This window comes from Telopea speciosissima, chromosome 4, assembly GCF_018873765.1.
Source record: "Telopea speciosissima isolate NSW1024214 ecotype Mountain lineage chromosome 4, Tspe_v1, whole genome shotgun sequence".
NCBI lineage: Eukaryota > Viridiplantae > Streptophyta > Magnoliopsida > Proteales > Proteaceae > Telopea > Telopea speciosissima.
The window spans coordinates 29999168-30026603 of NC_057919.1; the positions used below are offsets into that span (position 1 = coordinate 29999168).

The window sequence follows — 27436 nt, forward strand, 5'->3', positions numbered from 1 at the left end:
CGAGCTGCTCTGATTGTTCTGCGGATACTGGTTTTGGGAGAATCTTTTAATCTTCAATCTATAGCTTTAGTAATGGTGGATGAATGTTCTTCTCGGGGATCGATCTGAGACTCGAAATTTTGTTCTTAGTTCGGAATCCGAAACCCTAGAGTGAGAGATAATCATGGCATCGTATAGGCCTTACCCTCCTCCACAATCTTCATTTGGTCCGCCTAGCCAGAACCCTCTTCCTCCACCTCCAGGTCCGCCACCAACGAGGCCGAATCAGTACCCTGAAAATCGAGGCTTTAGCGGCGGTGTCGCAGGATCTCAGGCTTCTGGGCCTCCTCCTTCCTCGTATCCACCGAATTATAACCAAACTCACCCCAATTCGAGCTTCCATCATGGTGGATATGGATCGTCTTCGCACCATTATGGGCCTCCTAGAGGTCAACCTCCTGTGCAACATCACCACCACCAGCGGCAGCAACCGTCTCAACAACAAGAACCACAACATCAGTATCCACCACCGCCGCCACCGCCACAGTCTTCTTATCAACCTCCGCCACCGCCTCCGATGCCACCAGCTTCTGTGAATCCACAACCGCAGCCTCCACCACCTGCAAAATACTATCCGTCTTCGCAGTATCCTCCCCACTACAACCACCATTCAGTTCCTCTGCCACCAATGCCTCCGCCCCCGCCTCCTTCGTCACCTCCGTCAAGTTCAGCAGATCCTCCTCCACCCCCTCCGCTGCTTCCGCCTCCATCACTGCCGCCACCGCCGCCTTCGTCTGCTCCTCCGCCAAATCAGGGTAAGGAGAGCGGACCGGATAGTCATGGGCACGACAAAGGGGTGCCCAAGGACTCTAATGGTGTTGGGTGGAGAGAATCGAGGCATGTAAAACATGGGCTTCCTCCTAAACAGCAGCAGAAGGCGTCTGTTCCTCCTCCAGTGCTGGCGGGTAAGCCGAATGGGCCTTTTGGGAGGGTTGAGACGGAGGAAGAGAGGAGGTTGCGGAAGAAGAGGGAGTATGAGAAGCAAAGACTGGAAGAAAAGCATAGGCAACAATTAAAGGAGTCTCAGAACACAGTGTTGCATAAGACGCAAATGATGTCTTCTGGAATGAAGGGGCATGGTTCAATAATGGGTTCACGCATGGGAGAGAGGAAAACCACTCCATTTTTAAGTGGTGAGAGGATTGAAAACAAGTTGAAGAAGCCAACGACATTTTTGTGCAAGTTGAAGTAAGTATGTTATAAATGAAACCCAATGTTTTGTTCTATTACATCTCTCTGTCTTCCTTTCTTCTCTTCCCTAGAAAATGCTGACTGTAGTTTTTCCTTGTTGGATTTGTTGCTTAATTTTACTGCCTTGAGCTATTATTGTTTGTAATGGATGGTGGGATCATTAGCCCTTATGTGGTCTTTTTTTTCTTTTTCTTTTTCCTACATTTAGTTTGAGTTCAGAAGAATGCTTCCATAGAATTTTGTCGGGACTTCTATTTCTTTACGTGTGCATATTTTATAATTATAATTTTGATAGCTTGTAGGTGTGCCTGCTTTTAAAAGTGCTGGAAGCACACAATTGCACCTTTACCTTATTTGGGATGATGGAATACAAATTTATCCTGCTGATAGTTGTTATGGTGGAGCTTAAAGTTGGTAGTGATTTCTTTTACAATTTTGAATAAGAGTGGAAGTTTCCTGACCCTGTCCTTTTATTATTCCATCTTAATGAAGAAGTTTGTTGAAACGTCAGCAGCTTCAAAGATTCGTCCTAGTCTGGTCACTAGTGCACGGAGTTAAGTTGGAAGATGGTCTTGAAAAGTCTGAAGTGAAACTGAAAGGTCAAAAAATCTTGTTTATCACGATTTGTGAAACTGGAAGGTCGAAACATCTTGTTTATCATGATTTGTAGTAGTATCTGCAAGCAATTGATTCCAAATTAAAATGTTTCAATCTTGGCCTCTGTTTTTAATTGGAAGGTAGATATAATGTTCTACTAGTGAAGGGAGTCCATCTGATTTTCCCTTGAGCTAGGGATGTAAGGTCCAAAGGCATATGTACGCTGTCGCTGAATGATATGGGCAATCACTTATTTGCCATGGCTTTTTTCCCCCCTTCCTTTCTCACTCTCTCTCTCTCTCTCTCTCTCGGAAGATTAGGAAGTTATGTGCAATTGGTTTCTTTATGAGCCATGGACCTTGATGACTTAAAAATTGTCTTATGGCTTTTCTAGGGAGCTGCAAAAGTGCTTTCTCATGTCAACAGGGAAGAAATCTTGGCAAATGAATCAATGGTTCTCTATTTTTTCTGTTTACCTTGCACATCTATTTTATGATTAATCACCCAAAACCACGTGAACTATTGAACTTACAAGAACCAAGAAAAACTACCCACTGTGTTGAGTTAAGAAATTGTAGGAAGGAAGAACACAAGAACGCCATGGGGAACTGTGGAAGAAATCCATTAGAAGTAATATGAGTCATATGACCTTTCAGTCTTGGAACAAATTTTATGTGATTCTACATAATTTTTATTTTTGTTAGTAAAAAAATAGAGTTCAACTTTTATATAGGGTTTGTAGGAACCATAGTTATCAAGGAGACGCCTTGGATGCCTTGGGTGCCTTGATTTTGACCCTCTAAAACGCCATGGTTGCCTTCCCGCCTTGATAACTATGGTAGGAACAAAATTAAGGAAACAGACTGAGGTTGTGAGGATGAAGTGAGATTCAACAGGGGCATTTCAGATGAATATTGATAGGTGGGATTAAGAGAGATTGTAATGTGGGACTAAGGTCACTAACACAAGCTAACCTAAGTACCTAACTCAGCACTAGGATCACCATAACTGATAAACAGCAGTTTAAACACTTATTAACAGTAATAGAAAGGCAAATAAAAGGCTTAACAACAGGCTAAGAATAGGGTCTGTTGGCACTTTGATTAACACACAAATGAGAGGCAAGGAACTGTATCAAATACCAAGCAACAGTGTACAAACAGCAAGGTAAAACCCCTACTCTCGGTAGTTACAGAATTGCCAAAACTCAGTCAACAGAATAACCCCAAAATAGTAACTTAAGGTAACAGCAGTAACTAACTTTAACCAACTCCGATAGGGCTGTAATTCCTGTTGGGGTAAGCTGTGTGCATTATGACCCTCCCCAGATCCCACAGTGGTGGGATCCTCGTGCACTGGGTATGCTTTTTTTTTTTTTTTTTAAAATAAAAAAAATAGTAGGTCTTGGTATCACTCAGGAATCCTTAGTTGCAGTGGAAATAAAATAGAAACCAAAGGGAATATGGAAGAGAAGATGAAAGAAGAAGGGGGGGGGGGTATGAACAATGCCTCTCACCTATGTGGCCTTGGTTAGTCTCTTGCTAACTTAAGGTATCTCACCTCACTCAACTGTATCATAGAGTAACATGGCATAAAAAAACCAAGCTTCCATTAACTTCTGAAAATCGTGGGGATAGTATGGCTCCTTACAACTTTATAATGCGCTATGAAATAAAATAAATAAAGAAACAAAGAAAAAGGAAGTCCCACGCATGGAATAGAAGGACTTGTACAACAAGTAACAATAAAAAGGAAGATACTTAGCTAACTAGTAGAATCTAGCCTAAGATCACAAAATAGAAACTACTAATTGAAGCCCCATGATTCTGGTTTTGGGTGAACCAGAAAACACCCAGCCCTGGCCCATAAACCATTTAAAAGAACCATGGGCCTAAGTGGTGTGGGCTTGGTTCTTTTTGTTTCTATGCAAGGACTGCCTGCCTAAGTACTTGTCTACATCAGATTGAGTTTCAGTAGCTGAAGATGCAGAGCATGCCATACCTGAAAGCGACGTTGGCTCCATACCTGGGGTTAAGGGAATTGAGATTATTACTCCCCACTAGGCTGTTCCCATCTTATTGAGGCACTTATGTTCTTGATTCTAGAGTCAATCTCTGAAGTGATTTGGTTTCTTCTCGTATGGAAGACAAGGAAAAGAAAAAGCAAGGAAAGGAAAAATAAAATTTCCTTCACTAGTTTTTTAGTGCAATAAGAAAATCAGGATAGAACATATGGCAAATTTCATCATTGTTGTTTGGTTGTCAATTAATTGTAGTTAATCATTCCCCACTTTTGTGTGTGTGTGTGTGAGAGAGAGAGAGAGAGAGAGAGAGTAGTGATCAGCTTGCTCTAATTCTCCCCTGTTTCCCATGAATAGTGAGTCAGAAAACCAGGGTAGGGTAACCTTTCCCAACTAGCAGCCTCCCCCCCCCCCCCCTTTTCTTCCACTTATGCAGCCACATGGTTTGTGTCTCCCATTTTTCTCGTAGTTTTCCTTTCCACATTGTGAGTGGAAGCACAACACTGACTTAACGGAGAGTTATGATCAGCTTGCTCTAACTCTCCCCTGTTTCCCATGAATGGTGAGTCAGAAAACCAGGGTAACCTTTCCCAACTAGCAGCCTCCCCCCCCCCCCCCCCCCCTTTCTTCCACTTATGCAGCCTCATGTTTTGTGTCTCCCAATTTTCTCGTAGTTTTCCTTTCCACATTGTGAGTGGAAGCACAACACTGACTTAACGTAGTGTTATAACCAGTTTCGTTTAGACAGTAATGTTTCTGGTGGTCAATGTATCATCGATGACGAAAGAAGCTTAAGTGATAGAAAGTGCAGATATTTAAGCCAAAAATTGAAAAAAGAAAATAAAGAAATGTCTTTGTACATTCTGTTTGCTGTTTTTTGTATTATTACTGCCTAGTCTTTAAACTGTTTTTTCTTTCAGTTCTTTGTAAGTTTAGTCATAGCATCATCATTAGTGTTCACTGCACTGTTAATTCAGCTGACGTAAATGTTTATATTTTTATGGGTTGGTGTTGTGAACTACTGTTTCTTTTCCCTATCTCTGTCTCTGACTCCCACTCCTTCCCTATCCATGTCTTCTTATTTTTCTTTTTTTTTTTCTTTTCCTAATTTCTTGTTTTCCTTTTCTTTTTCTTTTCCCAAGGTGAAGGCCCATATGAATTTTTACCCCCTTATGTGGCTTTGAATGATAGCATGGGGATTCTTGGTTAGGATTGCATTTGCTATACTGTATAGTCTGTGAAGCATGGGAATTCTTGGTTAGAGGCTTTATAGTCAGTCCCCTCGTTGGTTCTGTGGGGCTTTGCCCCTGTTATTGTTGTATTATTATGCTGTATGTGTATCCTTTTTCTTTCTTTGCAATGAAGCCTTTGGTTATTTATTAAAAACATAGTTGTCAAGGCATCACCTAGGTGTCCAGGCACCCTATGCTGCAAGTAGGGGTGTAAACGGATTGGATTCGGCTCGGATTTAGTACTATCCGAATTCGAATCTGATTACTGAATGGCATATCCGAATCTGATCCGATATCCAACGGATTTTTAAACACTACTATATGAATTTGAATCCGGTAGTTTATCGGATATTCGGATATTATCTGATCCGATAAACCAAAATTCCATCTCTTCTCCATCGTGGAATAAAGTTTTTTACTTGATTAACAATGGAACTAAAGTTGGGTTCCACTGCACATTTATGACATTGAAAAGTCACAAACCTTGCAAAGGTTGCTTGGAAGGGTGACTCTAGCTGTATTTTATAACCTTCCATTCTTATTCAAATCTACTCACCAGGTAATGTGGGACTAAAATGGTTTCTTAAGAGCAAAAGTGTAGTCATCCACATAATGTTTAAATGGAGAGTTAAACGGATCGGATATCCTATCGGAAATTGGGAACTACCCAAATCTGTATCCGATTAGTTATCGGATGGATACGGATAGTAATTTTTCGAATACGGTAGTCCTAAACGGATTTGAACACGGATCGGATTCGGATTTTCGACTATCCATTTACAGCCTAGCTGCAAGGGCACCTTGGTCACATAGGCATTGCCTAGGTGACGCCTTGACGCCTTGTTGGTAGGGGTCACCATGATTTTTTTTCCCCTCCAATGCCTAGGCTTGTTAGACACTGAAAACTATGATTAAAAAGATTTGAAGTCTGATTATTATGTTCTGTTTACTTTTTTACTTTTTGAAGGTTCCGGAATGAACTTCCAGATCCAACAGCACAGCCAAAGCTATTGTCCTTGAATACTAATAAAGATCAGTAAGTGCACTTATTTTGCTAACCTATTATAATCTCAATCTAACTTTTCAGAAAAAAAAAAGGAAGAGAAACACCTTTAATTGCTCTGATGTATATATTTCACGTGCTTCATTATTCAATTCTTTCATGAAGCCAAAGTGCAAAACAGCGAGTTAAATTGCATATCAGGATAATCAGATGTTACTGTTATTTGAAGTGAATGTGTTGAATGAAGCCTATGGTTTCCATGTCTCATGCTTGCGTTAACTAATTGGTATGGTCCAGAGTCTAGAATGGAATTTAGAAGAGCAGAGAGTCTGGAACCACACTCTAAAACAAAATCACATTTAAGAATTTGAAGAATAAGGAAGAAAAAAAATCCAGGTTTTAACTTTTAATGCAGTTTTACAGAAAAATCAGTTATTCTGGTAATTACCAAACACTGCTTAAGCTCTGTAGTGTAGTAAATACTTCCAAAAATTTCTGAAATAAGAAATAGAAGGGATGGACAGTAACATGAACTGGTGAAGAGAGCTGTAATTTTGAAAAGGCAAGTTAAACTGGACTGTTAACTCTAGAATTAGAGTTGCCCAGTCCTGGTAGTTAGAATCAACCCAAAAATTATTATTCTGATGGAGCTGTTGGTGGTGGGATGGGGTTGTCTTAGTGAAACACAGAAAACATAGCAGAGGTTTGGATCTTCAATACATAGAAGTCTAATTTCAGATTTAAAATGAGAAAATCAAGAGACTGAAATTGGAACCTTATCTATCAAGTTTGCATGGAAATTAAGCAACATGAAAGAAGATATGATATGACGTAGATGGGAGAAAAATGGTAAGAAACCATCTGTTCAGGGACAAAGAAGAAGAATAGAGATGAAATATGGAAGAAATAAAAGAACTAAGAGAAGAATATCAGAGGAGGAGTTTGGGGAGAGCGAACCTTTTACAAAATCTAAGATTAGCCAAGAGGAGAGAGAAAACAGGTCACACAGACCAGCAGCGCAGCAGCATATGAAACTCAAAAAAATTCTATTCATTGCATTGTAATCGATTGGGGAAGGGGGGGGGGGCAAGATAGTTATATATATCCGTTTGGCAAACAAAAATGATCTGTGACTTGGATTTTTAATCACGGTCTAAAACTAACTCAAAAACTAACTGAACTAAAACTCCTAGTCAGCAACCATCGATAACTAAAACTCCCTTATCATCATAAATTTCAATTACAGTCAACTAATTACTTATTGACCTTTTTTAGCTCCTGTTGGAATCAGTGGCCTAGATTTTTTCAATATGGGCTTCCTCTGTTAAAAGAACTCGACTCTGTTGAGTTAGGCCTTGAACCCAAGATACCCTGTAGCTTTCTTGATGCTGAGGTGGCACAAATTTTATAGGTAATAATGGTCGAGTGCTTCTTCCTTTGTAGAAGAGGGTGGGACAGCCCTGTTCACTATGGAGGAGGATAAACTCTCATCACCATGGCATATCTGTCAAAGGATAGTTGTCAAGGCGTCGCCTAAGCATCCAGTTGCTATTGAAAATGCAATGGCATGTTATTGCCTTACTGGATGTAGGAAAGGCGACTGCCTTGAACACCTTGGTCCGCCTTGTGGCCTGGGCTGGCCCCTTGTAGAGTTGTAGTGGTTTTTTATTTGAAATTAAATGAATTTGATTCTTTTTTTAACTCACACATTGGTTTGTGTACATGATTATGAGAGAGAGCGACCCAGTGTATGAGGCTCCTGCTACTGCAGGGTCTAGGAGGGGCAAATGTACGCAGCTTTACCCTCTGGCTGCGCAGGAGAGGCTGTTTCCAAGTTTTGAACCCGCATGTTAGCAATGATAATCTAGCATTTACTTTCTGTATCATTTGACTGATCAGCACCTAAAGAAATCAGCGCCATCTTCAACATCATCAGTTTTTATACTTGCACTTTGAGCCATGAGTATTCTGTAAATTCTCTTGGAACAGATCTCACCCAGCCTCCTATCTTCATTGCCTAGCAGCCCCTCTAAGGGTAAGTCCTTGAGCAGGAATTCTTGCTCATGCACAGAATTATTACGTGTGCATGATTATGGAACAACATAATACATGAAATAATGCTTTAAATCATGTAAAAAAACAAAAAAAAAAAAGGAGAAAAGAAGGGCGCTGAATCGAAAGACTCGACTTCAACCCTAAACCCTTCTGCCCTTCTGCGATTCCTTTCTTAGGTGACTCTCCTGTAGGAGGCTGCGGCAGGCGGCAGTTGGCAACTCCGGTGGGCGGCCACTCTCCTGGACTCCAATGACAAGTACATACTTCGGGTCCATCTGAACCAAGGTTTTAAAAGGCAGAATCAGGATCTGGATTGGTTGGATTGGAATCGGCCTGAATTGACCTATTTGGAACATAGTTGGAAAACCAGGTTTTGACTCGGGCGAGTCACCCAAGTCGAGTCAAAATTTTATAAAACCTGGTCAAGAGTCGTGCAGACTCGGTCAGCTAAAAAAATTGACCAGATTCGGTTGAAAATCGTCCAAGTCAAAATAAGACTCGGTTTTTCACCCGAGTCACAACAAACTTGACGATTCTCATCATTTTAACAATACCTAAAAACAATTCACTTGGGTAGTTGAGTCAGTAAATCAATAAAGAAAACAGTAAAACGTAAAAACCCTCTAGCTTCCCTTGTTTGACGTCAATGCTCGACTTCGCTGAAAAGACGAAGCCCTAAGGCTTTCTGCAATTTTCCGGCAGCTCAATCATGAAGCTTCACCTCCATTCTGTCCGGCTGAAAATCTGCCACTACCGTGGTGAAAACAGGTCTCTCTCTCTCTCAGTAACTCTCTGAGGGTTAATACGCTCTTGCATTCCAGCAACCAGATACCCAGAGATTCTACCACTTCTGCCCCACTTTTAACTTGCGTCTAGCCGAATGTTTGTTACTCTGTTTCCATACGGATCTCTTGTTTATTCATGGTGTTACTTGCTGTACCTTGCGTCTGAGTGATTTGCTTTTCATTTTCTCCTTTTCTTTATGCTCTCCCCACAGAAGTACAGTGCACTTGACATTTCTAGTATCCCCATTAAGGATGGTTCGTACTATCTTACATAACCTATTCAATGCCGACAAGACAAGAAAGAATAAAAAAAACTATTAGTAAACTCAAAATTCATTGATACATCATTCCCTGAATTATTTCCATACATTTTTTCTGTATTTTTTTGAATTTTTTTGAATTTGTATTAATTTATATTTATATATATATATATATATATATTTATTGTATTTAATTAAAAAAAGGTGATTTGCCTTAACCTGGTTTGACCAGGCCGAGTCACCAGGTTTTCTGAAAGATGGGTCGAGTCAGAAAACCTGGTTTTCCACCTATGATTTGGAATTGGCCGAAAAAATATTAAAAGAACAATAATAATATGAAAAAATCCAGAAAAACATATGTTTGAATTTGAAAACAAAAAAAATCTTAAGCAAATTTTTTTTTGTGTAAATTAAAAATTGTAGTCACAAACTACAATAAATGTGCAAAAAAAGGGGTAAAAAAGGCAAGAGAAATCAGATAAATTTAGAAAAACATATGCTTGAGTATGAAAATAAAAACATTAATTTCAATATTCTTTTAAAATTTAATGTTCAATAAATTCATAAATTACACTATTTTGTAAGTATGATATTTATTATTTTATATGTATGTATAAAATAAAATATTTATAGGACAGTCATACGACCGTCTATGATGAATGTTGCGGAATGTTGGGTAGTTAAGAAGCATCATATAGATAAACTCAGTTTAGTAGAGATGAGGATGAGTGGCAAAACTAGGAAGGATAAAGTAAGGAATGATCATATTAGAGCTGATTTGGGAAATCTGTTTGAGGTGGCATGGCCATGTTCAACGAAGGCGGGCTTTGGATGCTCCAGTACGGAGAAGTGATTTGATTCAGATTGAAGGAACTAAAAGAGCCAGGGGCAGACCTAAAATGACCTTAGGAGAAGTGGTGAGGAAAGACATGCATAGCTTAGGGCTTGTATCAAGTATGACCTCGAATAGAGCTGATTGGAGGGCAAGGATCTATGTAGCCGACCCCATTTAGTTGGGATAAGGATGAGTTATTGTATAAAATAAAATAACACTTATTTTGGAATTATATTATTTATTAATTATTTTTCAATTCCAAAAGTATCACTATTTTGTTATTATTATAGTTTAATAGCAGTAAAATTACATTTTTTAATAAAAAATTAGTATTTTCCATGGCCGATTAGTTCATGTTTGATAATTTCCCAATCTATCAAGAATTTTAAATTGGTTTCTTCACATAAGGATCTACACAGTATATTAAAAAATCGATGCGAAATTCCAAAAAATCTAGGGAGATCTGTTAAAAAATCACAGAGAATGCTAAACCTTGCTTTCGGTGATTTTGATCTCTCTAACCGGGAGTTTTTTGGATGATTGGCTCCAGTAAATGTGATCTACACAAAAAATGGTAGTGCCCTCCAAATTTGAGGTAATTTGGCTTCATGAATTTCGAGAAATCAAGCCTCAAAGTTTCTGAGGTCATTAGAAGATGAACTTGAGTTGCAGCAACTTCAGTGGCTTAGACCTCCTCCATCAAATATCTACTGGACAATCGGCTCCGCCGGAAGCTCTCGGGGTCGGAAGAAGTTGAAACAAGGCTTCACAGCCTTCAGTAGGATTGAAGAGGGTTTTATTAATGGACAAGGTTCGAGGTCTCAGTATCTCGGCTTGTTTCAGTCAGCCAAAAAATCGAGTTGTCTTGGTAATTCAGTGAGATCTTGGCCGAGTTGGTGCATTTTTTATGTCAAATTTCGGCCCTTGGTTTCGGTGGCTATATGACCTAATTAAGTCATGAAACTTGCAGGACAGCCTATTTTAGGCCCCTATAAACATGGTGGAACCTTTACTTTTAAAAAAAAAAAAAAACTACACCCAAAATGGTAGTTTGATTTAGGACCCTAGGTTGGTAGTGTCTGCTGTATATATATATATATACTGATATGACCAATTCCCACACAATCTTTAGTATTAGAACACATAATTCAAGTAAAACAACTTGAATAAGCAATAGGAATGAAATTGCTATAATTCAATTAAAATCCTTAGTTTTTTAAAAATCTACTTGTTCCAAGCTTGGTTGTGTAAGATTTGGTAAAAAAATCAGCATTTGGGGGGTTATTTTGCATTCACAGTTGAAACCCACTGAGACAGATGAGACTGGTCAAAATTTCGACCAAGTTTCGTCGAGTTGGAATCTCCTCCAAATGATGTTGATGTGCAGCAAATCTCCTCAAATGTTGTTGTTGAGTGACAAGTTTATTTGTTCCAGGTGAGATTTGGGCAAAAAATTAGGTTTTGACGTGTTTTCCTTCAAAACTTACTGTAATTTCAAGTCGAAAGTCGAAACAGTTTATTTATGTCAGGTGAGTAGGTACCATTTTCGCTGAAATGAGATATCAGACTGAGATTTCGTCGAGATGCCGAAATCTCGATCGAAACCATGTAATGTTTTGGAATCGCATGTGGTTTCGATTACTTTTCAATTGGACTCGAACCATGTCAAAACCGAGAAAACCATCAAGCAAAACCTCGAACCATGTTAATGGATCAGCTTGGATTGGCCGATCCACAGCAGGGCTTACTAACTCGTTGGGAATTGAGATCGGTCACGGCCGATTTTGATCCGATCCCGATTCTTTAACCCATGACCTGAACTGGTTTTTTTTCCTTCACTAATCCAGTTCTCTGTGTCGGCTCTGTGGCTTATCTGTTTCTTTTTTGTCTTCTTCTCCTTCACTTCTCTACTTTGGTCGTTCTTCTCTTCTTTTCCTCATTTCTCAACCCAGCTTCTGTTTCTGAAGTTGTAGGCTGGTAACTGCTCAAAATCAGAATCAAAATATAGGAGATTTCGATTTTGGAAGGGGAAAAAAGGATGAAACGTGGCAGGTAGAATAGAAGTTACTTTGAGAGTACGTTAAAACTTAAGAGAATCATAAGGATCTGATGGCCAGATCAATAGGTATGGAGGAAGCTACAGCAAGAAAAAAAAAATCCAACCTCCTGTAACCATAAGTTACTATGAGTGAGAATGGGTCTTCCAAACAAGCTCTGTCCTTAATGTATGTAACATTCCTCTTCAAGAGCATAATGAACAGCAATAGTCTTTGGAAATAGGCCACAGTATATCATCAAACCTTGATGGAACTTCAGAGAATGTACAAGAAGAAGAAGAAATGATATGACTAAGGGCCTCTGACCTATGGCCTAGATCAGACTCTCACTAATCCTAATGGCATCACACCCCTGTTGCAAGGAATCTCTCCATGCACACTGTCTCGCACAGCAAAGGCAACAAAAGCCAATCTTTTCTTAACTTCATAAATTCTTGGGGTGCTGGAATCTCCCTCCTTTATTTATAATAAATAATGCTTCATCATTCAAATAGGGAACTCTTCTAAGTAGAAAAAGACCCTTTTACATTTTAACAACTCCAAAAAATTAGAAGCCTGAGAAAAGGAAATAACTAAGAAGCATTACTAGCTTAGGATAAAAGTAACATAATACAATTTAGAAACTTGGTAAAAAATGTAAAATAGAATATTCCAGCATCTTTAAGGTACTTCCATCAGCACTATCCACCCAAGTAGGGTCCACACATGCTGAGAATTAAGGCTGTAGATACCCAGCCCAGTTGTCAAGCCCTAAACAGAACTGTGGGCTGATTGGGCTGGGCCAAATGGTTGGTTGGGCTGCCGGTTCAATGGTTGGCTGGACTGGCCTATATTCTCTCGTTCGTCCTTCAATCTACATCAAAAAGCAGGATATGAAGAAGAAAGAAGAAGAGGTAATCTTTATTGAAATCGTGTACCCTTTGAATTCCAGTAATCAGCACCTTAGGCCTTGAGAACATCAGTGCCTTTTGAGAAGGAAGTGCTTGGATGATGGACCAAACCATTTCCTAGAAAAAACAGTTTTCTATTGACTATTGAATTACAGTCACTGCCCTTATTTTTAAAAAATATTTGGTTCCTAATTTGGTTCAAATTCCAGTGTGGAAATAACTAAAGGTGCTTGTAAACCATTTTTCTAACAAAAGGAGGATGGCTGACTTTGAATGCCTTACTAAAATAATGAAATATGGAAATCTCATCACAAAACATAACAGTAGTTGAAAATTGGTCAGAAATCCTTACAGTTTCATCAGAAACATTCATTCATTATTTTTAGATGAAAGAATTTAGGGAAAATTACTGGCCTGTCCCCTGTACTTTGCCCTAATTATGCATTCCTCCCCTCGACTTTGCCCAATCACATTTACACCCCCTCTGGCTGACGGTGTTAGCCTGCTGTTAGTTATTGTATGAAAAAGACTATTTTTCCCTTTTACTAAAACATCACAAACAGAATAACAACTATACCCTTTGCGTCATCTTCAACCTAAAAACACCAATAACAGAGGAAACGAATGAAGGTGCACATCTCCATCGAATAACCAAGCATCTCCAGCGATTTCCAAGCCATCTACTCCAAACTCCGGCCGAAACGAACATTGTCATCTCCAGCAAAGGTAAGTATTGCAGTCTTTGTTCACTTCGGCCTCTCCAAAGCCCCAAAATCTCAGACAGGCATGCTGACTCGGTGCACAGAAAAATCAGAAGAATCAGATCTCAATTCTGCCCAGAAAACAGAGGACCGCCAGCATTATATGGATAAATCTTGACTTAATGTCTTCCCATAAAATTAATCCAAAAAGACATATAAACATAGTTACTTGGCAATCCAGAATTATATTTGTTAATTCAAGGGGGGTAGATGAAACAGGTAAGCTAGAGGTATAAGTATCATACAACTGAGCAATTCTTTTTGCTGCATACTCTAGCCATCCATCAGTTCGGGCATCTCTATATTCTCTTGTCAAAACTGTAGTCGGGCATCTATATATTTTCTTGTCAAATCTGTAGTCATGTTACGGTACTGCATTTCAACTGTCTTAGTATTTATTTATCTTATTAAAGAAGTAATTAACTACTGGAATAGAAATGATTAAATCTCACCTGTTCCCACAGTAGAATTGCTTCACAAACATTATAATGGTACTCCAAGGGTTCATATATTTTAAACTGCTCATTGTACTGCGGACAAAGATGGGATAAGTTACAAGCATATTTTCACTTCAATAGAAGGTGCACACAAAGGCAGTAAAATAAAGGTACAGAGAAATGCCCGTCGGACTTTGAATCTGCAAAGGAGCACAGGGTTTGCACTTTACAAAGAAAGAGAGAGAGGATGGATGGTTGGGGGCGAAGGAGATGCCGAAGAGAACGAAGACTGTTAAGTGGGTTTCTCTCGGCGAAGTGTCTCCCTTCTCAGTCAATGGAAGTGGGTTTCATCGCTGGTGATACCAGAGGTGGAAGATGAAGTTGGGAAGAAGAAGAAAGGGAAAGATTCTTTGTTTTTAATCAAAAGGGTAAAAGGGTCTATTTACATGGAGCCAGGGTTAGTTTGGGGATTAAAAAAAATATTAGGGAATTCTTAGTAATTTTATGGAATCGTATGTAATTGGGCAAAGTCAAGGGGAGGAATGTATAATTAGGGCAAAGTACAGGGGAGGGGTCAGTAATTTTCCCAAGAATTTATGAGTCACTGGTTATAGAAGTCTGTAATTTTGCCTTTTTATGTTCTCTGATGTATTTAGTCTGATTGATTTCTTTCTTATGGTAAATTTTCTGATCAATGTCACAGGTACACTAAATATGCTATCACGTCCTTGGAGAAAATGCACAAACCTAAACTTTTCGTTGAGCCAGATCTTGGGATACCACTTGACTTGCTTGATATCAGTATATACAAGTATGGGCTGTACAATTACCTGTGTACTTCTGTTGAGGACACAAACCCATCATCTCTCTGATCATAAGTTGTTTTCTTTCACTAGTCCTCCCAGCATAAGACCACCCCTTGATCCAGAAGATGAAAAACTTTTGCGTGATGATGAGTCAGTAACGCCTGTCAAACAAGATGGAATAAGAAGGAAAGAGCGGCCTACAGATAAAGGTGTTTCTTGGCTTGTTAAGACACAATATATTTCTCCTCTTAGCACGGATGCAGCAAAGCAGGTACTTACATGCTTAAGCTTATCAAGTATATATTTTCTCATGGACACAGCACACATATTGAACACAAAAATTTTGTATTGTAGTCCCTAACTGAAAAGCAAGCCAAAGAACTGCGAGAGACAAGGGGCAGCCGCAATCTTTTGGAGAATTTCAAAAATAGGTTTGTTTTTGTTTGGTCATTCCTGTAATGAAATTCCATTACCATTAGCATACCTGGATAGTTATTTTCTTTTTTCATCCTCCTTGTTTGAATATACTTAAACTAAACATCAATAAATATCAGGGAAAAACAAATCCAGGCTATTGAAGCTTCTTTCGAGGCATGCAAGTCAGTACCAGTTCATGCAACCGACAAGTCATTGCGACCTGTTGAGATTCTTCCTCTTTTGCCTGATTTTGATCGGTATGAACTCTACATTTTGCTAGTGTGTGGATATTCAATTGTCATACTTCCCTATTTTGCTGTTTATATGGACCTCAACAACTTAAGTTTCTTTGCTTAAATTTTTAGTTAAAGTGAGACTCTTAATTTGATTCTATTTGCAATTTTGCAACTTGAACGAGTGTTCGACCCCTTACACCCAAAAAATAAAAATAAAATAAAATAAAATAAAATAAAAGAAAGGAAGAGAAACATAAGATATAGAGTCGAAATGAAATTTCTATTAAAATTGAACTTCTTAAAACAGAAATCCCATCAGGAATAACATGCTAATATTAAATCTGGTCATAAGTTTTGGTTGGATACACCTTAAATATTTCTTCTAGTGGAGTGGGACACAATCTGTCAGCTGTAGTAATGTAGTCCTAGATAGGAATAATTCCCACTAGGAACCAGTGTACTAGGATCACCAACAAGGCTGGCCGATTGGGTTAGGATTTAATAATTTAGGGCAAAACTAGGGTTTGAGGGAAGTGTTGATGTTGAGGTTTATAGGGTTTTGATGGGCAGGTGTAGGAGGTTATTAAGGGATAAAAATAATAGGGTTTGGAGAAGTTTGAAAATTCTGCAATTTTAGGGCAGAATTATCTATCGGGTTTGGGTTTTGGGTTTTGGGTTTTTAATGGAGTATGGTGATGGAGGTGTTAGGGTAGGAATTAGGGGCTGTAACTTGGGTCGAGTGTAGGAGGGGATGGATGAAGGATTCGATGGAAGTTTGGGGATGATCTGATGGCTGGAAGTGCGTTGTTTGAAAATCAAGCAATGGATCGAATGGGGAAAGTTGCAGGTTTAATGGAGGGGATGGATTGCTGGTTTATGGGTCTAATGGAGAATCAATGGAGAGGTTAGGTTTGGGCTGGATGCTGAGAAGTAGAAGGTTTAACAGCAATTAGATTCAACTTACTGGTTTGAAGGAAACGCCAAGGGCAGCAACTTGAATACTTGAAGGAAACCTCCTGATCTTCACGATGCAAGGAGTCGCAGGAGTCCACCCACCCTATCCACCTTGAGATCCACAAGGATGTAATACTCAAAGAGCAATGACAGCAATAGCAGCAAGCTTGAAAGCAAAATTTGATTAATTAAACTGTGGGGGAGCCTCCCACGTTTAAGCTTTTATTTATAATCAAAACTGAACCAAAATCCTACTCAGATTAGGAGTTGTAATCCCAATCTGAATCCTAATTACAAACATAACAATCAGACTTGTAATCCAAATCTGATTTAAAAAACAAAGCAATCCTCCTAAAAGAAATTGTGGAGGGGATAAAAGTCAAATAAAACAGCTGAAATAATTAAAGGCCAAAAGACTAATTTGCCCTTAATAAAAGTACTTGAAAAAACTTAGTATAGAAGGCTCCAACGAAAAAACAAAACAACAGCCTAGGTCAAGGCTTCTTCTTCCTAGTGCTTGGACCTGCATTAGCTCTCCCCGGCTTAGAAACATTCATCTCCGATGAATGGGTGAAGGCCATGTAACGATCATACAACTCGGAATCAAGCCTCTTGAAGTTGTCTACATGGATCCAAGTACTGTCCTGGCGCGGGTGACCTTTCCACTTGACAAGGAAAGAATGGTAACCTGTGCCATGTCGAGTAGTCTTATGCATGTCGTCTAGGACCTCCTCGATCACATCCTCAGTGGGCGGCTTGAGTTGGGTCAGCCTCAGCATATGCTCCGAATCACCATCGTCTGAGTGATGTCCTGTGTACAAGTAGAGATCAGCCACATTAAACACGTCACTTATGCCCATAGCAGCAGGCAACTCGAGAACATAAGCATTGGGTCCAATACGTTTTAGCACCTTGTATGGACCCATCTTCTTCGGATGGAGTTTACTGTTGACACCTGACTGGTGTCTCTCTGGGTTCACCCTGACCATGACCATGTCTCCAGGCTTGAACTCAACGAACCGGCGATGCTTGTTAGCAGTGGCTTTGTAATGTTTAGTACTAAGTGCTATCTTCCTTCGAACATCAGCGTGTACCTCGGTGATGTGGCGGAGGAACTCATCTGCTTCCACACTTACCCTAGCTTGAGGGGGCAAGGGAACAAGATCAATGGGACGTTTGGGCTGTATCCCAAGAAGAATCTCGAAAGGGGTACATCCAGTGGTCCTGTTCACCAAGCTATTGTAAGCAAACTCAACAATGTCAAGGATGAAGGGCCATGTCTTCTCATATTCTCTGACCAAACATCTCAATAGATTACCAAGGCTCTTGTTGACCACCTCTGTTTGCTCATTAGTTTGTGGGTGGAATGCAGTAGAGAACAAAAGCTTGGTGTGTGTCTTCAGCCATAGAGTCTTCCAAAATAGCTCATAAACTTCACATCTCCATCAGAGACTATAGTACTCAGCAGCCCATGGATGCAAACTATCTCTTTGAAAAACAACTTGGCAATGTGGGAAGCATCAAGTGTTTTTCGGCAGGGGATAAAATGAGCCATCTTGGTGAATCTGTCAACTACCACCGTGATGGAGTCAAATCTCTCTCTGGTAGGGGGCAGCCCAAGTACGAAATCCATACTGATGTCAACCCAGGGCTGGTGAGGATCGGCAATGGTGAATAGAGACCCGTGTTCTGCTGGGCACCCTTAGCTAACTGGCAAACTCGGCATCTCCTGATGACATGCTCTACATCCTTGGCCAAGTGAGGCCAATAATACCGATCAGTCACCTGCAAGATGGTTTTGTCCTTCCCAAAGTGTCCTCGTAGGCCTCCTCCATGTAGCTCCCTTATAATGTGATGCCGTAGGGACGAGCCGGAAATGCAGAGTCGTGTTCCTAAGAACAGGTAACCATCATGTATAGAATACTTGGGGTGCTGTCCACCCTGCTTCAAATTAGCATATAGGACCTGAAAGTCCTTGTCATTAGCATACTCTTCTCTGATCTGCTCGATGCTAAGTGCATGGGCTGAGAATGTGTTCAAAGTTAGGACTTTTCTGCTCAGTGCATCAACCACTGTGTTCTCCTTTCCTGACTTATACTTGAGGGCAAAATTAAACTCCTGTAGATAAGCAACCCATTTAGCATGTCTGGTGCTAATGGACTTCTGAGAGTGGAGGTGCTTGAGTGCCTCATGATCAGTATACAGGACAAATTCTTTGCTAATAAGATAATGCCTCCAATGTCGCAACACTTGAACAACAGCATAAAGCTCAATGTCATAGGTAGAATACCTAGTTTTGACATCATTAAGCTTTTCACTGTAGAAGGCAATAGGGTGCCCATTCTGCATAAGTACTCCTCCTAGACCGATAAGGGAAGCATCAGTAGCAACCTCGAATATATGGTCAAAATTGGGCAGGCGTAACACTGGAGCTTCAACCATCCTTTTCTTAATCACCTGGAATGCTTTGTGGGCTTCTGCTGTCCATTCAGACTTTCCCTTACTTTGCTTGGTGCATTCGGTCATGGGTGCCATGATGGCACTAAAGTTGCGAACAAAGCACCTGTAGAAAGATGCCAAACCGTGGAAGCTCCGTACTTCAGTGAATGTCTTCGGAGTAGGCCAATCAACAATGCTCCTGACCTTTTCCGGATCAGCTTCAACACCTTTCGAAGAGATGATAAAACCAAGGAAAACAACCTTGGGCAGCATGAAGGAGCACTTCTTCAAGTTAATAAACAATTTCTCTTGCCTGAGCACTCTTAGAACTTGTTTCAAGTGGTCAATATGGTCATCTGGATGCTTGCTATACACCAAAATGTCATCTAAATAAACAACCAGAAATTTTCCAATAAAGGGACGAAGTACCTGTGTCATGACTCTCATGAATGTGCTAGGTGCATTCATCAGACCAAAGGGCATAACCTTCCATTCGAACAGTCCATCCTTGGTCTAGGACTCTTGAAGGCTGTATTCCATTCATCTCCAGGCCGGATGCGAATCTGGTGATAACCACTACGAAGATCGGTCTTAGAGAAGATCATAGAGCCGGATAGCATGTCCAACATATCATCAAGCCTAGGAATTGGGAGCCTATACTTGATGGTAATCTTGTTAATGACTCTGCTGTCCACGCACATGCGCCACAAACCATCCTTCTTTGGAGTCAACAGGGTTGGAACAGCACAAGGACTGAGACTCTCTTCAATGAATCCCTTTTGGAGCAGCTCGCCAACTTGCTTCCTGAGTTCTTCATGCTCTGTAGGACTCATTCTGTAGGCAGGCAAATTTGGCAAGATAGAACCAGGCACCAAGTCTATCGCATGTTGAATATCTCTCAATGGGGGCAACTCATTGGGCAGTTCCTCAGGCACCAAATCAGAGAAATCGTGGAAGAGATCCTTAATGGGCTGTGCTAACTGGGCTTCTTGTTGGGCAGCAACTTCCTGAGTCACCACGGAAAGGACTAAGCCTAAATTATGGGTGGTGTGCTCAAACTCCTTCTGTGGAACAGCTAATAATTTACTTTCAAATTCTGTCCCCTTCTGATTGGTGTGCATGGTACGGCGTTTGCGCATCTCTTCAGGTAAATTGAGAGGGTAAAAGACAACCTGATTTCCTTTATGTTGGAACACACACTGATTTTTTCTTCCGAGGATGGCAACATCATTGTCATATAGCCATGATCTTCCCAGTAGAACATCAGTCATTCTCATCGGAATAATGTCACACCAAACCTCCTCTGAAGAGTGTTGGACCTGTAGGGGGACATAGAATCTCTTGTTCACGTCTAGTTTATTCCCATTCAGCAAGGAGACTTTGTAAGGCACTGGGTGCTTTTCAAATTTCAGATTTGCCGTCTTCACAAAACCTTCTTAAACAACATTAACACAGCTGCCGCTATCAACAATTATCTGGGTAGTCCGTTCTCCCGCTTGCATGCGAATATAGAAGATGCAACTACATAGCCAATCTTCAACTTTGGTTTCAGCACTCAATATACGTGCTACGACATGAATACCTCGGGTATCTTCAAAATCATCACCCATGTCTTCAAAGTAAGCAGCCCCATCATCATCATCATCATCAGGGGGTAATGCATATATACCCTGTTCGTCACTACCATCAGGGTTTTCATCTTCTCTTTCAGCCACATGAACATGTTTGTGTTTTTGGGGACAATCTCTGGCATAGTGACCCTTTTCATTACAATCGTAACATGTGTTAGGATCATTGCTAGTCATGGGAGCCTTGCCCTTGTTATCTACACGAGGAGCACTGCCAGTAGAATAGGCTGTTCGTGTAGAACCAGCAGTAGTGTTGTTACCTCTATTGTAACCATTAGTTGGTTTGGATGCTGGAAAAGATTTCCTGGAGTTGACAGCAGTGGAGCCAAACCTTCTATTGGTACTCAATAGGTCTTCAGCCTTCAGGGCTTTCTCAAAGCAGTCCTTAATGTCTCGAACATCAGTAACTCCAATAGCTTTAACAATGTCTGATCTCAATCCCAGCCGGAACCGAGACAACATCTGAGTAGCTCCTTCTCTAGTGTCAGTACGAGAGGAGAGAGCATCGAACTTCTGCATGTACTCAGCTACAGTCATAGTCCCTTGTCGTAGGGAGTTGAATTGATCTTGCATCTGAGCTCTGTAATGTCTGGGCAAGTATTTCTCCCTCAAATCATACCTCATGTCTTCCCAATTAGTAGGTGCATGGCCGTCAAGTTCCATGTCTCTTTCTGTTTTTCACCACCATTCTCGGGCAGAGCCAATCAACTTGGTACGTGCCAGTCTCATCTTTCGGTCTTCAGGCAAGTCATACTAATCAAAGTAATCGTCCAAGACAGCAATCCAGTCATAAAACACCTGGGGGTCATGGTTCCCATCAAACTCTTTCAGCTCGAGTTTGACCTTCTGCGTATCATATCTCCTGTTAGTAGCTTCATTTGTAGTGAAGTATGATCTCATATATTCCTCAAAGTTAGGTCTTCGAGGCTCTTCTCTGTTGTCATCTCTTTTGTTCCTGTCATATCTACGTCGGTCTCTGTGATCTCTTGGGTGTCTGGAATGATCTCTGTGGTGTCTGGAATGATCTCCGTGGTCCCTATGACTTCTGGAATGAGCTTTGTGATATTCATTCCTTCCCAGGGTTCCATGTACTTCAGAATTGATTAGGATTCTATCCTCCTCAAGGGGATCATTGCTATCCCTAAGTGGAGTATTCCTCTATTCTTCTAGCCGAGTCACTTTTTCATTTTACTTCTGCAGCATGTCCATGGTTACTGCAATGGGATCAGGTGGGTGTAGTAGTGTGGGGTCCACAATAGGGTTGCCATGTTCATCCATGGTTCTGATACCACTTAATGTAGTCCTAGATAGGAATAATTCCCACTAGGAACTAGTGTACTAGGATCACCAACAAGGCTGGCCGATTGGGTTAAAACAACTAATCCCGTATGCAACCTATCTACCCCTACTTTAGGTCCATAAAAGTGACCTATTACATTGAAAATCCATGGGACCAGAGGCCCAACATGTATAGAACCCAACCGTAGACTTATTCCTAATAAAACAAGCCTATTTTGATGATGAATCTGCATCCAACCCCTCTTCCCACACCCTCCCTCCCACCCAGACCCAAAAAAAAAAAACCCACAGTTTGAAGATTATATTGATGGTATAAAAAGTACTATATGTATTTGTATGGGCATTTGTTCCACTTTCAAGATGCACAAAAACAAAAATAAAATAAAAAATTCATTCTTTTAAATTAACTACCAGTTTGCACCAGCTAAATTCATCTTATCAACATCCTTCCTTGCATATGCCTCATCAAGTGGTAACCCACATCTTCAGTCTTGAAGCAGTGCATTCTTCTCTGTCAAAGACTTGCTACTTCTATTTTTCAGTAAATTCCACTCTACAACTAAGGGAAGCATTATAGACCAAGTATTTTCCAGGAACTTAAATGAGGATGAGGGCCTCCTACCTCTAGGCTTGGCAGTTCACTGTAAATAAGCCAGAATAATTTTTTCAAAAAAAAAAAAAAAGGTGACAAGATCATTATCAAATAGTACAGATGTGCAGGTCTTCCTTCCTCCTTTTAATGCATAGGGCATCTTTTGGCCATGTGGAAGAGCATTGTTACTTACCTTTGAATTACTGACACTGATTTGTTTGCAGAATATGCTTTTTTGGATAATTGAGCTTATTTTATATTGGGTCAATGAGTTTTTGAATTTTATATAGGGATTCCTGTCTTATGATGTCTCTATCTTAGCAGTATATGATATCCTTGTATGGGTTGCTCTTTTTGTTCATCATTAACAAAAATTTTACTTACCTTCAAAAAAGGAAGAGCTCTATAACTTGGGATATGAAATATTATAGTGCTATTTACCAAATGCCTGAACAGCACAACTAGTCACATTACAGTTGTTGCCTGATATTCCTGACATTTAGGCTTGTGGCTGAAAGTCCAAGCTGTCCATTGATATTACTAACTGAAATCACCCCCCATTACCAATGGCCATTCCTCGATATCTCACATTTTTTTTCAGTTCCCATGAAATTCTTTCCTACCATATTGCGCATTGACCCTTACACTGTTGCAAATTGCAATGACCCAAACAAAACTGTTGTTTCCATTATAAAGTTACCGAAATGGGAAAGGCACCAATTAGCCACATCCAATTTTCAAATGGAAATCATTATCTAATGTAACTGAGAAGAGCCCACAGCAGGAAGTTTGATTCAATTTTCTGTACTAGAACCCCAAATAGCTGGTACAATTTGATGATTTACTTCAATTTCAATTCCAGCTGAAGGAAAAGTGTTACTTCGATTCCAGACTATTTTAAACTTTGGGTTTCCTAACCCTCCCCTCCCCCCCCCCCCCAAAAAAAAAGTTCTATATTTATGGGAGAGTATTTCCTGTCCGGGACTGTAGCCAATGCTGGCAGGAAACACCCAATGAGTGCTTTGGGAAAAGAATCATTTCAGGGGAGACAGGTTATTTTAGTGGGGGAAGGGGAGAGAGAGAGAGAGGAGAGTGCTAGTGGAGGCTACGCTCCTGAACAGGAATCATTTCTCCTATGTATATATAATGCTACTTGGTCATGTGGCTCCTGCACCTAGACATAGGAGCGTGTGAAAGTTCCACCCTGCCCCCTATGAAGTCATATATATGTTGATGCCCCTGCATGCGCTCTCATTGGCCCTTGCGTTGGTGTAGGCGCTACATGACCAGACAGCGATCTCTTGCCACACACACACACACTCACATACATACATTATATATATATATATATATAAAAGATTTCATACTGAGGAGCTAAGCAGAGTAAGTGTATCTATTGTTCTCTTGTAGTTAAGGGTGTCAATCCGGTACGGTACCAAGGCCACACACCCTATACCAATACCATACCATACCGGCTAAAATCCAAATTTTGAATACCGTTACCATAGCGGATAAGTACGGTTTTGGTACAATATGAAAACGGTATTGTTATTCGGTATGAAAATAGTAGTGTTATTTGGTATGATAGTGAAGAGTATTTCAGAGGAAGGGGAAAACAGGAAGAAAACACCATGGAAGCTAAGCTCCAGTCACTCTAAGAAATCATTAACCAAATCACACAGATTATCAACACAAACAAGCATCTAAACTCATTAAAACCAGTTCCTAAAGCTAACACAAAGAGCAAAGCAGAGATAAACTTTTAATAACTAAATTAATCGACTCTGGTCTTGTCTTCTCTCCGTCTCTTCCTGATCCTGTAGACTTGAAGTGACAAACGAAAAGCCCTAAAACCCCTCGTCTTCTCTCCGTCTCTTCCTGATCCTCTCTAGTCTTACGACTCTCAACTGCTAACATATTTATTGCCTTCATGATCTATTGAGGAGAAGAAGTACTGAACTACCGAAGGCTGAAGCAGAAGCAGTGAAGCACATGGTCTTTAGATTCTGTTTAGACGTTTAGGAATTAGGGTTGGGGCTGGGCAATTTGGGATTTAGCATTTTATATTTTTGTTCTTATTATGTGAGGGGCATATTTGTCATTTAGTATGGAAGTCACCACTTGTCCACTTTCACCAAAAAACAAATCCTCAAGTCTTAATATGCACAAGTACATTCGGTATAAAATCGGTAATTCGGTACGGTAATGGTACATACCGACGGTTTCAAACTTAATACAGTTACCGTACCGTACCGAGGGCAATACCGTTTTTTGTACCGTACCGTACCGAATTTTCTTCGGTTTGTATGATATGGTATTACACGATACGGTGCCGGTTTGGTATCCGGTTTTGGTACCTAATTGACACCCTTACTTGTAGTTACAAAATCAAGCCAAATAGAAATAAACCTCAAGAAAACATGTGGCTGTAAAACCTCCAATTTATCTAGTGGAACTACGTAGTAGAAGCTCTCTTCTTTTGTCTTTGGGCTGATTTCTACATTATGCCTCCTTTTTACATGGGAATAATTTTGTATGAGGTATGTCCTTTATTTGGATGGCAAGAACAATTATCTTGTGTAAAGAGGGAGTGGAAAGTGGTAGAAGTGAGGGAGGGAGAGAGATAGGGAGAGGGGGAGAGATTCTTTGGGTTCATGGTTTTAAAGGGAGTCATGCTAGCATCTATGTAAAGATATTTCTAAACCCCCCCCCCCCCCCCAAAAAAAAAAGAAAGAAAAGAAAAGATAAAAGAACACAATGATATTTTTGTTCTACCACTGAATAGTGATTGACAAATAGGACAGTTTTTTTGTTCGATTAAAAAATTTTAATAGATATATTTAACTTTACTTTTTTCTTCCGAATGATGTCATTGCTATTATATTTTGACCAATTTTGATAAGACTTTGCATCCAGATATTTCCTTGCTGACCTTTTACTGATCAAACCATAGTGATGCTGCACCAGGTATGAAGATCAGTTTGTTTTGGCAGCCTTCGATAGTGATCCTACAGCTGATTCAGAAGTCTACAATAAATTTGACAGATCAGCCCGTGACATCTATGAATCGCAGGTTACTTTATTATAATGTTTAAGATGCTCAATGTTACCCAAATATACTTACAGTAGGTTCTGGGGCTCAATTTCGGTTATAGAATCTGTCAAGTTGAAAAACTTCACAATAACTATTTATCTTATTGTGAAACCAATTTGCTCATCAGCTTTGTGCTCATTGAACTTGCTTTATCTGGAGTTCTTTTTATACCTAATGGTCCCTCTTACTGAGTTATAGCTTACCCGCTCACTTTTTCTTTTGATGGTGAAATGTGGGAATTTTTTAATTGAAGCTATTCCTTCCTTATTAATGTATTTTAAAACCCAAATTTTTCTTTCCCTACATTCCGATCTCTAATTAATCAATTATCTAGAGATGTATACTTTTTGCCGATATTAATAGTTTGGATGGCCCAATTTACCTTTACTTTCATTCTTTAAGTCTGTTGTATCCTCTCAAGTGTTGGTGCTAATTATAAACTTAATATATATATATTTATATATCAATTCTGCTTTTTGTGGTTAACTTTTCCTTCATTCCCAATGACAGGCAATTATGAAAAGTTTTGCTGGAGGTGGTTCAGATCCGTCCAAGCCCGAAAAATTTCTGGCATATATGGTCCCTTCACCAGATGAGGTAGCTAATTTCTTCTACTAGATCTTGATTTGTAGTTTTATCTGATTGCTAAGTTTTTCCATCAATTGCTATGGAGTTTCTCAGTTTTAAAATAACTTGAAATGCCCTCTGAATGTTTTATATGTGGTTGCAGCTATCAAAGGATTTGTATGATGAGAGTGAAGATGTCAGGTATAACTGGGTTAGAGAATACAACTGGGATGTAAGTACCACTGATATCTTGGTTTTTCGTATTCTAGCAAGCCAATTAATTTAGATTAGGTACTTGATAACTTGCATGTTTATGATATGAGACAGGTAAGAGGTGATGATGCTGATGATCCGACAACATATCTTGTTGATTTTGATGAAGACGCGGCACGCTACTTGGTATTAAGTTGATCATGGTTTTATACTTTATTTTCTCTTTGGAGATGATACTGCATTGACTCATGCTATCAATTATTTTGCAGCCTCTCCCTACAAAACTTGTATTGAGGAAAAGGAGGGCAAAAGAAGGAAGATCCATTGAGGAGGTTGAACATTATCCTGTGCCTTCAAGAGTGACCGTCAGGCGGAGATCAGAAGTTGCTGCACTTGAACTAAAAGATTCAGGGGTAATTTCTCGATATCATTTAATCATTGATCTTGTTCTGCCATATGCTGGATTAATACTTACCTCCCTTCTCCCCATCATTTCTATCAATTTTTTTTGTTAACCTTGATTTGTCATTTGTTTTCAGGGTTATGCAACTTCCAAGGATGGTATGTCCAGATCAAAGGGAGGTAGGTCATCTGTTGAAGATGGTCTGGAAATGAGACGTAAGGTTGCTCGAGTTGAAGACATGGAACACTCTAGTGGAGCAGAAGATGACATGTCTGAGTGATTGCTGATAATTAAATACTGCGAATTCCGAAGGTTTTCAAATTAATTAATGGTGGAATGACTGGAAAATGTTTGAGCTGGATATATACAATATTTACATGCTGTCATTTTTTATGAATTATATAGTTGGTTGGTGTCACATAGACATGGAAAATGGGCCAAACCATTTTCCCACTCCTCCCTTGTGCATGTGTATCATTTAGGAAATGTTGAACTTTTTCCCATATTATAATAATCTCTTCCCCCCCCCCCCCCTTCCCCTTAGAATATTTTTGACAATTCTAGTTTGCTCCCATTCTGGCATGGCATTTAATTGTTGGATCCAAAATTAGATGCTTGTGCTTGCG

The 27436-nt window shown here is 39.9% G+C and overlaps 1 protein-coding gene across 1 annotated transcript; it reads left to right on the forward strand.

The window, feature by feature from the left end:
- Positions 1-27140, forward strand: LOC122659852 (protein PAF1 homolog). Its single transcript, XM_043854998.1, has 12 exons — positions 1-1227; positions 6047-6115; positions 14866-14973; positions 15059-15239; positions 15323-15399; positions 15523-15642; positions 25501-25606; positions 26138-26224; positions 26358-26426; positions 26522-26593; positions 26677-26820; positions 26947-27140. Exons 1-12 carry the CDS (start codon positions 164-166, stop codon positions 27088-27090), a joined length of 2241 nt encoding a protein of 746 aa, XP_043710933.1. The 5' UTR covers positions 1-163; the 3' UTR covers positions 27091-27140.
- The last annotated feature ends 296 nt before the right edge of the window (positions 27141-27436 follow it).

Coding starts and splice junctions, on each gene's coding strand:
- LOC122659852 (XM_043854998.1), top strand. CDS start 164: ATGGCATCGTATAGGCCTTACCCTCCTCCACAATCTTCATTTGGTCCG. Junction 26,225..26,357: donor TGGTCCCTTCACCAGATGAG/GTAGCTAATTTC, acceptor ATGTGGTTGCAG/CTATCAAAGGATTTGTATGA. Junction 26,427..26,521: donor TTAGAGAATACAACTGGGAT/GTAAGTACCACT, acceptor GATATGAGACAG/GTAAGAGGTGATGATGCTGA.